At 42.8% G+C, this 14,710-nt stretch overlaps 1 protein-coding gene across 2 annotated transcripts in view; it reads left to right on the top strand.

The window, feature by feature from the left end:
* Nucleotides 1-264: 264 nt before the first annotated feature.
* PGM3 (phosphoglucomutase 3) overlaps nucleotides 265-14,710 on the top strand; it is a 113,242-nt gene continuing 98,796 nt past the window's right edge. For both annotated transcript variants that reach the window (XM_030199079.1, XM_030199078.1), the window contains exons 1-4: nucleotides 265-346; nucleotides 6,842-7,047; nucleotides 8,758-8,942; nucleotides 11,684-11,751. In XM_030199079.1, the coding sequence (XP_030054939.1) occupies nucleotides 6,844-7,047; nucleotides 8,758-8,942; nucleotides 11,684-11,751 (457 nt within the window). In that variant the 5' untranslated portion in view covers nucleotides 265-346; nucleotides 6,842-6,843. The remainder of the gene's footprint in view (nucleotides 347-6,841; nucleotides 7,048-8,757; nucleotides 8,943-11,683; nucleotides 11,752-14,710) is intronic.

Here is a 14,710-nt window from a genome sequence, read left to right as displayed (position 1 = left end):
ATCTACAGGGAACCTTTCAAATAAATTCAAAAGCTGTCAAAAAAACAAACAAAAAAAACATTTGCCCTCCGGCCCCTCCACTTTTTAAGGCACTGCCTATCCATCTGGAACAGCTTTTGACTTTTTACAGCTGGGCCAGGCATAGGTAGTCGTCCATTATTTCGAATAATCTTTTACTATTGCTTTCCATAGTTTTTTGGGTGAACCTGTGACTCCGCCTACTGCCAGCAAGCTCCGCCTACAGGCTTCAACCCATATAATGGGCTAGACTAGACAGCGTGTCCTCCTGGTCTCAATTTAACTTCCTTGGTGTGTGTGACGGGTGACGGGGCACCGGCGACCTGAGGTATGAGTTTGATTGGGGGGGGGGCGTTGTTTGAGGGAGAGGTGCCATATCGCGGACAAGGAGGAGAGTTGGAAGGGGGGGGAGAGGGAGAGATGGCAGATCACGGGGAGGGGGACCGGTCCCCCGATCGCGCGCTGAGAAGGGGGTGCTCGGCGCGTGAGGCTGTGAGTGCAGCCGAACGTGTATGATTTGGTATCTTTGCTTCTATTTCTACAGTCCCACAGACAGACCTTACTTGCTGTCTGATTCTATTCTTGCTTTCTAGTTGTTCAAGATCTTCTGTTTTTCTCTCTCTCTCCTAATACTGAAATCACGTCCACTCCCTGCCACAGGTCATAGAGCAGGTTTTTCTCCCATATATATGAATACAGTTAGACTAATACTACGACCACGAATGAGGTTCGTGGAAGTGGGCGAAACAAACAGTGAAATTCCGCCTGTTTTCCTAGCTTTCCCCTATTATTAAATACAGCCTCTCTATGCTTTGTTACTGCTCTAGCTGCAGACAATCGCAGCGGGGTGTGATGCCTTGGAGAGGATAGTGGGTCCTATCCTGGTCTATTTGCAGTGCAGTGGGTGGGGAATGTGGGCTGAGTCAACTCGCTCATATTGGCAGGGTCTCAGCTTCTGCCGGAGTTGGTTGTGGAGTGAAGGAGTGCAGCAGGTTTTGATCCCGGTGAACTCGGTTCAGTTCCCACTACAGTTCCATGCAAGTCACTTAACCCTCCATTACTCCAGGTAAACCCCGATACTTTGAATGGACTGTGTCGTCATTGCCCTGTGGCTTAGTAACAAGAGGAGTGGCCCAGTGATTAGAGCACCAGGCTTGAAATCCAGAGGTGGCTGGTTCAAATCCCACTGCTGCTCCTTGTGATCTTGGGCAAGTCACTTAATCCTCCCATTGCCTCAGGTACAAACTTAGAATGTAACTCACCTTGAGCTACTACTGAAAAGGGTGTGAGCAAAATCTAAATAAATAAATAAGGGGGTTAGATTGTGATTCCACTAGGGATCTGCTTATAATGTGTACAGCCTTGCAGTATTTATGATTAGTAATGTAGAGATAAAGAAGGAAGGTATTTATTTTAAAGGTGAGTTGGTCGATATTGTGTGTCTAGATTTTTCAAAAGGCATTTGGCAAAGTACCTCATGAATATTCCTGAGGAAACAACCTCCTATCCCATGACTTTTCAAATGTCCTTTTGTGGATTAAAAACTGGTTAAAAAATAGAAAACAGAGGGTAGGGTTAAATGGTCAATATTCTCAATGGAGAAGGATAGATAGTGGGGTTCCCCGGGGGTCTGTTCTAGGACCACTGCTTTTTAATGATCTAGTGATGGGAATAACTTGTGCTGATGACACAAAGTTATTCAAAGTTAAATCGCAAGAAGATTGTGAAAAAATCTTATAAGAATGGGCATCTGAATGGCAGATGATGTTTAATGTGACTAAGTGCAAAGTGATGCATGTGGGAAAGAGGAACACAAACTATGGGACATGATGCAAGCTTCTACATTAGGAGTCATCACCCGAGGAAAATTATCTTCAGTGTCATTGTTGATGATACATTGAAATCCTCTGCTCAGGGCATAGTGGCGGTTAAGAAAACAAGTAGAATGTTGGGAATTACTAGGAAAGGAATGAAAAATAAAAATGAAAATTTTATAATGACTTTATCGCTCCATACTTCGCCTGCACCCCAAATACTGTGTGTGCAATATTGGTTACCGCATCTGAAAAAAGATATATAATGGAATTAGAAAAGGTACAGAGAAGGGCAATGAAAATGATAAAGGAGATGTGACGACTTTCCTATAAGGAAAGGCTAAAGTGGCTAGTGCTCTTCAGCTTGGAGAAGAGACGGGTGAGGGGACATATGGTAGAGGTCTATAAAGTAACGAGTAGTGTGGAATGGGTAGACGTGAATCTCTTGTTTGCTCTTTCCAAAAATACTAGGACTAGGGGGCATGCAATGAAGCAACCGAGGGCTGCATTTTGATTAAAATGTTTAATTGGGGTTAATTGCGGGGCATAGCTAGCAGTCCATTTGGGGAGGGAGATACAGGAGGGGAAGGGGCACAAGGATAGACTGGGGGGGGGGCACATATTTCCTCTCCCTCCCTCCCTACCCAACGTTAGATATCATACCTTTTCTGGTGGATGCCGAAGCCCTGCCAGTTGAAAAAATCCACTGCCAAAGCGTCCCCCTTCCTCCTTGTTCTGCCTCAGGAGTGAGGACGTCGGTGGGGTGCTTCCAGCTGCTGATGCAGGCACTCCCGGAGCATGATCTGTTCATGTACAAACTGATCATTCTTGGGGAGTGGAAGCGTTAGGGTTGGAGGCACCCTGCTTCCTCGCTCCTGAGGCAGTACAAGGAGGAAGGGGGTGACTCAGGCAGTGGATTTATCAGCTGGTAGGGCTTCAGCTACTCAGGTACTGCATCTTTAGAGGGGGCCTAAGCCCAAAGAAATGGGGCCCAGGTCTCCAATTCCCCTCCCCTGTAGCTATGCCACTGATTAAAAGCCCAATATCTTCCTTTCTACCACCTCCAGGTCCAACTCTTTCTCTCTTCTGCCCCTCTACCCCCCCTAGGTCCATTATCTCTGTTTCCCTCTCTCTCAACTACCCCCTCCCCCAGTACAACGCCTCTTTTTTTTTCTTCCTTCCCTTCTCCCTCTCCACCCTATTCATTTGCTTTCTCTCTCTCTCTCTCTCTCTCTCTCGGCATTTCCCCCCCCCCCCCCCCCCCGTGCACAGTCCAGCATCTCTTCCTCCCTTTTGGCCCTGGCTATGGTTCTCTCTCCCTTCCCATCCCTCCTGCAGTTCTCTCTCAATCCCCCCACTCTTTGTGGTGTTTTATTTATTTATGTATTTATATACCACCTACACCTATGCATTTTACAATTATTTTGCAGGTGCTTTGGCTGGGGGTGGCAAGGCAATATTCTGGGGTGGTATTTGCCACCCCGTAGTGACGCCTGTGGAGAGGGAAGGTGGTTAATTTATTAATAGTGATTGCATGTTTTAATTGCAATAATGCAGTAATATGGTGTTAATGGTGACTAACTTGCAGCCCTATGACTAAATAGTGCATTTAAAACAAACTGGAAAAACTTTCTTCACTCAGTGTGCAATTAAACTCTGGAATTCGTTGCCAGAGAATGTGGTAAAAGCAGTTAATTTAGCAGGGTTTAAAAAAGTTTGGATAATTTCCTGAAAGAAAAGTCCGTAGGCCATTATTAAGGCGGACTTGGGATAAGCCACTGCTTACTTCTGAGATAAGCAGTATAAAATCAGTTTTACTGTTTTGGGATCTTGCCAGGTAACTTGTGAGCTGGATTGGCCTCTGGCAACAGGATACTGGGCTTGATAGATCTTTGGTCTGTCCCAATATAGCGCCAACGCTTATGTTCTTATGTTTTTGGTTGAAGGTTCTTTGTTCAGCCTTTCTGTGGACAGGATAGGACCAGATTAAGGCTAACTTAATTCCCTAAGCACAACTCAACAGTGCCTTACCCCTCTGCCCTTTCATTGCTTAACTGAAAATAAGTGCTAAGAAATTATCATTAGTTTGAAATCTTTTTTTTTTTTTTAAGTTTGGTAAAGAAAAACAAACAGTCCCCAAGGTACCCCCTCCTTCCAGAAATTATCATTATTGTACAAAACATCATATATATTTATGATTTTAGAAAAACACTTCAGGGTGGATAATGGGTGTGGCAGACAGCTGTGAGTTAAGAGCCTGATAGCTAGGGCTAGGGGTGCACTTGGTTGCTTAATGGTCAATCCAGGGCTGGATCAGGAACTGTTCTTTCATTTGGAAACATGGGCAATGGAGGGTTAAGTGAGTCACAAGGAGTTGCCTGTGCCTGAAGTGGGAATTGAACTCAGTTCCACCACCCACCACCCTACCACACCTAACCTACCTACCACCCTCACTAGGCCACTCCTTCACTAGCAAGTAGAGAATCACCACTAAGCAACATTCCATGTAGGAAAGGGAACTGGGACTTGATAATACAGGTGCTTATTTGTACCTGGGGCAATGGAGGGTTAAGTGACTTGCCCAGAGTCACAAGGAGCTGCCTGTGCCTGAAGTGGGAATTGAACTCAGTTCCCCAGGACCAAAGTCCACCACACTAACCACTAGACCACTCCTCCACTCCACAAAATAATAAAGTAAGAGGAGCTCAATGGGTAGATCAGATCTGCCTAAACCTGTGCTGGCGTGTCCACTGTTGATTAAGGCAGGTTTGGGGTCCATTGTGCCCTTATCTATTGTGTACATAGTGGAAGCAAAGAGGAAGGTGGAAAGAAGGGAGCTGCAATTGTCATTCCCAGTGTTTGTACACATTTATTTGCAGCTAGAAACATGGTTCTTGTACTCTGTTGATGCATTTTCCTTTGGACTTATGCATAAATGAATGTCATGTTAAGCAAAATTTAAATGTTAAGTGGTCTGAAAAAAATTCATGCAGAATGCAGTCTGGCTAGCATAAATAAACTATTGTACCACTTTGGACTGAATCGGTGAAAGTGGTACATCAAGTCAATTTAGCCTTCCTTTATACTAAGTTACGACCAGTGTGTTCTGCATCTTAAACACCCTGTGTTCATATCTTTCTTCTACTGTACTCGGCTGAACAGTTTTAAGAAAAGCTTTAGCTGAGGTTGTCATGGAAGATCACTGTGGCTCTGTTGACATGAGCGGAGCTGGCTGCCATGGTGACTTGAAGCAGATCCCCCAAAATGTCTAGAAATCTGGGAACAGGGAAATGGCTTTCATAATAGCTGCATTACAGTAAGCAGTGGGTTAGCTGAGAGTCCAGCAAAACTGACATAGCCTCAGTGAAAATTACGCAGCCAGCTACCTCCCTGAGTCCAAAAACAAGCAGCTCCACCCAGTCAGTTAAAACACCAGTTTCATTTATTCTTCTTAAGAACACCCAGTCATAAACACTGGAGTATTCCAGAATTTCAACATATGCTTTATAGGGCGCCCAGACAAAAAAAAAAAAAAACGACAAAAAACCCCCACCAAAACAGACTAAAAACAAAACAGACCATAACAAAAAAAAACCCTTAAAAAAAAAAAAGCCCATTACAAAACAACCAACAACAAAACAGGCCTAGACAAAATAGTCCCTTCCACAAATTAAACCCTGACAAAACAAATCAGATAAAGCAAGTTCAAATAAACTAATCTAAAAAAAAACTATTTTGACATGGAACCATTATGTATCCAACCACATATGCCACAACCCATTTTGACGGAATCTCAAAAGTTACAATCTTTTTTTTTTTTTTTTTTTTTATTGCAAACGATTTTAACGGGATTCTTTTGCCACTAAACTATTTTGACAGGTCTTTAATGACGAAACTATGATAACGGACCTCATTTGACCAGGCACCGCTTTATAGGCTTCATCACAGAAGATGTTTCCCTAGTACATGTAACAGACACAATAAGTGTTACCTATGCAGTAATAATCAGTGTTCACTAATTTCCTTTTCAAGCGGTTAGTGAATCGGTTTTAAAACGGTTTGGACAAATTCCTGGAGGAAAAGTCCATAGTCTGCTATTGAGACAGACATGGGAAGCAACTGCTTGCCCTGGGATTTGTAGTATGGAGTGTTGGCACAATTTGGGTTTCTGCCAGCTACTTGTGACCTGGCTTGGCCACTGTTTTGGATAGACTTGTGACTGTTTTTACCATACAATCATTGCAAACAGAGTCCCAAAGTAGTGACCACAAGATGACAACAGTTTGGTAGTGGCTAATAGCAGTTTCAAAATCCAAGAGCTCCGTATTTAAATGAAGAATCTTGGTAAGTGCTGAGCGTTCACACATATAACATCACCAGCTACATGTCTTGCTTGTTTGCTTGCATGGCGGCACTGCGCGGCAGGGAGAAGGCTTCCGAGGAAACAGCAGAAGTCAGCTCAACGCCATAAGTTTAAATCTTCTAGTTCCTCAATGCGAGACTGCATTTCGTGGTGTACTTCATCAGGAGGAATCATATACCGCAGCCTATAACGATTCAATTAAAACATTTTTACCTTAAAACTTAGGGCCTTTTACTAAAGCTTAGCATGAGCTAAATGCTCAGAAGCCCATTTTGTACCTATGGGCTTCTTAGCACTTAGTGCACGCTAAACTTTAGTAAATGGGCCCCTTAGGGATTTAACTCAAAATTAAAATAAACTGAAAACAGCAATAATTTTAGAAAATAAGTGAGCATACAAATTGCTGTGCGTATGCTCCTTTGATGTGATGCGTTTGTGATTTAACGTTTAAAATTTTTCATAAATGTATGAAGGTAGTGCTTACGGCTTGTAATGCTGATGCTTATTTCAGGGTATCTAAGTGGATTCGCTGTTTTATTCTGTAATCCTTTCTGTTATATTCTGAAATCCTGTGATATAAAAGTACCACCCTGAAGGTCGATGTATTTTAATTTTTGTACATCCTCTTCTCATTTTGTTTCAATAGGGATGGATTTTACTGCAGTAGCAAGGCTTTCGGCACAGCACCCAAAGCCTGCAGGCCTTATGCTTCAGTATGGGACTGCTGGGTTTCGTACAAAGGCAGAACAGTTGGACCACATCATGTATCGTATGGGGTTATTGGCAGTACTAAGGTCTAAACAGACTAAATCCACTATTGGAGTTATGGTTACAGCTTCTCACAATCCAGAGGTGGGAATGGCTTTCTATTTCTATATCTCTATTCCTTCTGCCCTTAGCATTTGAAAAAGTATGCAGGGTCCAGGTACTCTAAGTATAAGGCCCCGTATGAGAGATGACTGCTAGTATGAGTGAGAAGTACTAAACCATTGGATGCATGGAATTCTCTTTGGGCTGGAAGATGTTTGAATAGTTTTATTTATTTATTTATTTATTTATAGCATTTATACCCCACATTATACCAAACAAGTTCAGGTTCAATGTGGCTTGCATCGAACTTTAAAGCAAAGTACAATCACGATTAAACAAAAGTAAAAGACAGTAAGCATCATAGCGGCAGAATGATTCATTTGACAATAACAAACTAAGCGGTCCTGCTACAAAGGCTTGCTAGTGTTTTTAGCATGCACTAAATGCTAGAGACGTCCATATATTCCTATTGTATTTAGCGTGCACTAATCATTAGCATGCACTAGAAACGGTACCACGCCTCTGTAAAAAAACAGTACTGCGCCTTTGTAAAAGACCCGTTAAGAGAATTACGGTGGTCAACAATGGCAAAGAATTCACTAAACAAAAATGCTTTCAACAATTTACGAAATTTTAGTTAATCAGAAACCCGCCAAATGGACTTTGAGAGGGAGTTCCATTGCTTAGTAGCTCAGTATGAAAAACTGGCATCACGAATTGATTTCTAATGGAGATTCTTACAGTTGGAAAATGGAGAAGTAGATTGTCTCCTGACGCAGGATGGGCATTGCGTGATGGTAATTGCAGCAAGCGGTGTGTATAGTCAGGTAGAAGACTGAACAACATTTGGTAAACAAAGGCACATAGTTTAAAGGTGACTCGTGCATATATAGGAAGCCAATGCAACGTGATTAAAAGAGGGGCTTATTTGGTAAACCAAGGGGCTTTCCATACAAGATGGGCCGCAGTGTTCTGGTCTGTTTGAATGAGAGATTTTCAAACCTGAGGAAGCAGCATTACAATAATCAAACTTGGACAACACTAAGGATTGTACTAAAGAATGAAATTGTGAGGCGTATGTTGACTAAGGCACGTTAGCGTTTTTAACTTCCCTTTAAAGTTAAGGCACGATAAACGCTAGCTCGCCAATACGTTCCTACAGGTGCATTAGTGTTTGATGCGCGTCAACCAATAACACGTTAAAAACGCTAACGCACCTATAGCACGCCTTTGTAAACACAGGTCTGAATTTGAAAAGAGAGGCCTCAGTCGTTTTAATCGCCATAGGGAATTAAAGACACTAGAAACTACCACAAACTATGGTTCAAATGATGGGAAGGGATGGGAAATGGGACTTGTTACACCGCCTTTCTGAGGTTTTTGCAACTACATTCAAAGCGGTTTACATATATTCAGGTACTTATTTTGTACCAGGGGCAATGGAGGGTTAAGTGACTTGCCCAGAGTCACAAGGAGCTGCAGTTGGAGTCAAGCTCAGTTCCCCAGGGTCAAAGTCCACTGCACTAACCACTAGGCTACTCCTCCACTCCTATGATAAACTATCATCTTTGAATTTAAATCTGTGCTTTGAGGAAAAACTAAGGGCTAGCTAGATTTACTAACATGCGTTAGTTAGCACATATCCCACTTTAGGCATTGGACCTATTTAGTAAATAACATGCAGTAACTTAGTAGACGCTTTAGTAAATCTTGCCCTAAATGTGAAATTCTTTTTTAAAATTTTGTGTTTAGGAAGATAATGGAGTAAAACTGGTTGATCCTTTGGGTGAGATGCTGGCAGCGGCTTGGGAAGAGTATGCCACGTGTCTAGCAAATGCAGAGGAGCAAGACGTAACTTCTGTGTTGCAAGACGTCAGCCAGAAGGAGAGGATAAATCTTCAGCAAGAGGCCTTTGTGGCCATTGGCAGAGACACTAGGTATAGTAGTTAGGGCTGAAGATTCGATTCAATTTGGCCTCGAATAGTGCCCCAAATACATTATTCACATTCAGCAGAATAACAATTTGTTTCAATCATTTTTATTAGCAGACAAACCGACAAATCATCTTCCAAATGTATTATCAACATTTCTATGTACAAAAAAAAAAAAAAACTTGTTCCTTACCTCCTTTCCCCCCCCCCCTCCTCCCCCCCTTCTTTCGCTGAATAGCAATTTAAATTTGAGTATGAATGATCAGGGGCTCTACTGTGCTAAATCCTACTGAAATAAACACTTGATCTTTGATTTCATGTTTCTTCTTTTATTACTTATGTTTAAGTTCAATGTCCATTATTTGTATTCGGTATTTGTTTTCAGCTGAATAATAATTTTCATTATTCATATTCGGCTGAATACATCTCTGTTAGTAGTACAGAATGCTTGCTGTCTTACACCTCAGATTTTAATTTATGTGTACAAACACCAAAAGGGAAACGAGTTTCTTTTTTTCTTCACTTTTTTATTTTAAATTTTATTTATTAAATTTGTTTTACAAGTTAATATCCACTTGCAAAGGGAAAACAGATCCAACCATGCTAAAATTACATAGCAGTAATATACATCACTATCCATTCAAAGAAACAATTGTATATCTTCCTTAGACCTCAATTATGTGATAAAGGGGGGCGACAGGTATTTAAATGGAGAAATTAACCTCAATATTTAAAATAAATCGGCTTAACCTGGAACCATAACTATTATTCTTTAGTTGGTAAAGTTGTTTCTATATTGCGTTTACTTAGGTTCTTCAAGTCCAAGAATGTCCGTAGCTGTGATGGGTCATAAAACACATACTGTATTTAGTTCCTTGAAAATTGATCCTACACTTACATGGATATGCTAACATATATGTTGCCCCTAGGGCTCTAGTCTCATTTCTTAAGTCCAAAAATTGTTTCCTCCTCTCTTGTGTTGCTTTCGCAACATCAGGATAAACCCAAACTTTTTGTCCATGAAACAAACACGAGTTTCAATACAACTAAAAACAAAATACCAAGAACAGAAAAATCTAGATTCAAAAAGTGTGCCAGATTCTCACACATTCAAAAATGGTAGAGAGGAAAAAGCTATGCTCATATATGGGATTAGGAATTGATGAAGCCAACAGTTCTCTTAGCCCGCACAAACATATAATCTTTGAACACTAAAACAAAAAATATATCCCCCCACTTTAAAATCTTTTAGACACACCATATCTCAGCATCTGAGTTCTGGGCACATAACCATTAGCCATGGAAGAGGGTTTTTCCTTTCATTTTGGTGGAGTAGACTAATGGTTAGTGCAGTGAGCTGAGTTCCTGGGGAACTGGGTTTGATTCCCACTGCAGGTACCTATGACCCTCCATTGCCCCATGTACAAAAAACACCTTAAATTGTGAGCTCACTAGGGACAGAGAATGTACCTGCATATAGGAGGAGATTTTATATATGGCACCTAAAAAATCGACACTGAAATATTCTATAATCAGTGCCTAGATTTAGGTGCAGATTATGGAATACACTTAGTTCATATTTCAGTGCCTAAACCTATGTGCATCCATTTACACCAGCAAAAACTTTTCATAAATCTGTGCGCATATATTTAGGCACACGGGGCCATAATCTATAACTAGGTGTGTAAATTTTGGAATGCCCACAAAACGTCCATTTCCCCACCTGTAACCGCGCCCCTTTTTGCCTGTGCGCGTTAGAAGTTCAGCCCATATCGTTATAGAATACGCTTATCGACTTCTGCGACTAAATTCTAATCAGTGCCAATTAGTGCTCATTATTGTTTAAGTGCTGTTATCGGTGCTCATTAGTTTGTTAAGCTTGCTAAGTTACATGCATTGTTATAGAATCCATGCTGATTTCGGTACGGATCTCCAGGCGTGCTTTATAGAATTCAAGGGATAATGTGTACAGCGCTACATATGTCTAGTAGAGCTATAGAAATGAGTACATAAGAACATTATCATTGCCATATTGGGACAGACCAAAAGTCCATCAAGCCCAGCATCCTAACAGTGGCCAATCCAGGTTACAAGTAGCTGGTAAGATCCCAGAATAGTACATTCGATTTTATGCTGCTTGTCCTAAAAATAAGTCCATCTTAATAATGGCTTATGGACTTTTCTTTTAGAAAACTACAACCCTTTTTAAACCCTGCTAAGCTAATTGCATTTACTGCATTCGCTGGCAATGACTTCCAGAGTAGTTATGCTTTTTCTTTTTAGAATTGACCCAATATTCAGCCCGCGGTGGTAAATGCTTTCTAAGTCGCTAACATCCACAGGTTGAACTGACCCTAAATATTCAATGCTGGAGCATGTAAGGCACCCAGTGTTGAATATCCGGGTCTTGGCGGTCATCCAGAAGTTAACCAGGCACCAACCAATATTCATACCAGAAACCAGTTAATTTCACTGTGTAAAATTAGGATAGCCTTTTTGCTGCCCTGTCTTTGTGTAGTTGTTTAGCCGGCTGAAAATCACTGCTAACCGGCTAAGTTTGTGTTCCACCCCTAACCTAGCTGGTTAGTGGGAATATTCAGCAGCACTAACCAGTTAAGTTGCTGGCCAATATCCCTAGATAGCCCTGGGCCTCTCCTGGCCATTTAAATCGCTTTGAATATCCGTCTTTATATGTAGAGTAATCACTTGTTTCTTACAGTGGATTATTTTGTTTTGCCTCTTTACAGACCAAGTAGTGAGAAACTTTCTCAGGCTGTCATAGATGGAGTGACTGCTCTTGGAGTCCAGTACCACGGTACGTGTGTCTTCTCTAGCTGCTGTTATATGAAGTTCAGGTGCATGCTCCATCGATTGGTATTATAAATGTTTGTGCTGTGCATTTACCACAATCATTGGCAGAAATAAACAAAAACTGCACCTTTTTAAGGGAAAATTTCTTCCTTGGGGTTTTCCCTTTCTTCTGTGTACAGACAACTCAGAAAAGAGCATCAAAATGACAGTATGTACCATAAGCCTTATGAATTGAGACATTCTAAAGGTTTGGTGACATTTCATCAGGCAAACAGTTCACATATTCAGTGTAAGTGTATTCAAATTATTTGCGAAGAAAATGTGTGGCAAATGGGGGGAGGCCGGGAGGGGGTCTATACCAGCACGCATCAGCGCTAGTCCTTCTCCTCCTCCTCCACATGAGCCTCATGAAAACTTCTTAATATAAATTTTAGCAAGCCTCGTATTTAGGCGCAAAAGAACCAGTGCTGATGTGTGCTGGCATTTCTGCTTTCCTTTGAACATGCACACAAAGACGTTTCGATTGCCAGCACGCTTCCCATCCCCTGCATTTGTCACAAATTTTCCATGTGTATAATTTGAATGCATTTAGGTTGAATATGTGGTGATGTCGTGTGATGAATTGTTGGGTGTTTATCTTGCTCAGAGATGAACTGGCGTGTGATGAAGTAGCAAATTTTTAGGTGGTTCTGTTCTTCTGCACCAAAATATGAGCCTCGCAAAAATGTTATCTGCAAGAAATTTTAGCGAGGCTCATATTTGCGATGCAAAAGAACAGACGCACCTCTCCCTCCATTTGTCGCAAGTTTCCCGTGCATATCATTTGAATTCATTAGCTTGACTATGTGATGAAGTGTCAAATGATGAAATGTCTGCGGTGATGGAACTCTTGTGTGATGAAATGTTTATACACCATTTAAAAAAACACACAGGGCATTGTTGCATTCTTTAATAATAAGCAAATTTTCTTATCTCGTGTATCTTTGTTGTGGCTGTCCTGAAATTCAGACTGGTTAGAGGTGCAGTGTAGTCTCACATGTACTGCAGCTGTTCAAGACTCTTGAGGCTAGATAACTAGAGGCCCCAATATCTTGGAGTATAGCCTTGGCACACCAATCACCCGAAGTCTCTATTATTTTTATGAAGTTTCTTTTATTGAATAAATCACAGATAATTTACTCACAGTCAGATGTTCAGAAGTATGGCCCCAGGTCATAGAGACTCCGTGGTGCTGAGAGCTGTATCAGAGGTTGGAGATAGAAGTCTGAAAGAAGGCAGTTCTATTGCATAGGTGAGGAACGATTGAAGTCAGGTAGAAATAGCTCAGCGCTGGGTGACTGGAGAGTGCAATATCCAGTGGCGTTCCTAGGGGGGGGGGGGGCGGTGGGTGCGGTCCGCCCCGGGTGCACGCCGCTGGGGGGGTGCCGCGCGCGCCTGTCCTTCATTCGTTCCATGCTCCCTCTGCCCCGGAACAGGTTACTTCCCTGTTCCGGGGCAGAGGGAGCATGGAACGAACGAAGGACAGGCGCGCGTGGCACCCCCGCAGCGGCGTACACCCGGGGGGGTGTCCTTTCGCCTGGGGGCAGGGCGCATTGGCGATCCGCCCCGGGTGTCAGCCCCCCTAGGAACGCCACTGGCAATATCATACTGGGAAGATATATTCAAGGTAAAAAAAAAAACAGGTTCGTTACAGGGAGTTCAGCAGGACAGAGCTGTCTGGAGTGAGATGATCCATGCTCCATGTCTCTGGCTAGATGGTGTTGGAATGCCTCATGGCTGAAAGGACAAAGAGGTGTTGAGGCTTCACACATGCTCAGGGAGGAGCAGATAGAGACCAATTGGGTTCAGAGCCTGCCATCGGGTAGCAAGGGGTGGCCCTAGAGGACAGCTCTCAGTTGGGGGGAAAGGTCATACCTGGCTGACCTCCCAGGACAGAGATAGTGAAAATGACCAGGAATTGATAGCAGAAAGACAAGAGCCAAGCTTGGCAGAGAGAGGGGGGAGGTCTGGGCAGCCTCACAACCAGTGGTAAGTTTTTACACAGCCAAGCAAGTGCGGTTGCACTGCCTGTGAACTACATTACTCACAGTGCATTGCTCGTGTATCTTTGCAGTGAGAAAGTGCAGCAATGATAGTCCTTAGAACTGAGAATAACAGTAAAAGCATTACACACATTTTAGGATCATGTTATAAACTAGTGCGAGGCTGTCAGAGGACAGAACAGCAGCCACGCCTGCTTGTTGGAATAAATTTCGTTACTAGTGGTGTATTCTCCTGCAAAGGCCTCCTCCCTTTCTCATCCAAGCACGATTCCTTTGTCTACCTGCTGTCATTTCTTAATTATTTGTACTGTCTTTGTTCTGATTGTTCTTTCCAGTCAAGGATTGCCCTCTGCGACCACCTCTGCTACCTGGTCTCAGGTTCTGTCCCTATTGGTCCCTTTATCTCGCTTCCTGGTTTGGTGGGTTTTCTTCTGGATCACTCTGTTCCCACAAGTTCAGACATTCTCCATCTTGTCTCTGGAGTGAACTTGCCTTTTTACCTCTCACAATATTGCACAAACCCAGCATCCCATCTCAGAACTGCTTTCATCTACTTGACCACTCTCCCACCTCTTGCCATAAAGCTTCCTTTTCTTCAAATCTCCCTGAAACTCCCTTATATGGTAGTTGAGGCGATGCCCGCAGGAGGAGGGAAGGAGTGCTAGTCCCTCCTTCTATTTGAAGCTAGGAGGCTCTTTTAAAGGCAGGAGGGGGAGGCCAGGCTGAGCCGTGCCTGGCAAGGGTCCCACTGGACTACTAGGGTTCAGCGTATTCATGGTTGGGGGGGTGAGGGGTCTGTGGGTCCAGCAGACCTCCAGGCCATTGTGTTTGAGGGGGTTGGGGGGGCCTGGAAACGCACAAATGAATGCTGAACAGGGTCTCCCCATCCTTCCCCAATACCCTGGCAAACCCTAATGCCAG

This window comes from Microcaecilia unicolor, chromosome 3 (genome assembly GCF_901765095.1).
Source record: "Microcaecilia unicolor chromosome 3, aMicUni1.1, whole genome shotgun sequence".
Taxonomy (NCBI): Eukaryota; Metazoa; Chordata; class Amphibia; order Gymnophiona; family Siphonopidae; genus Microcaecilia; species Microcaecilia unicolor.
This window is presented reverse-complemented; position numbering and strand designations above follow the sequence as displayed.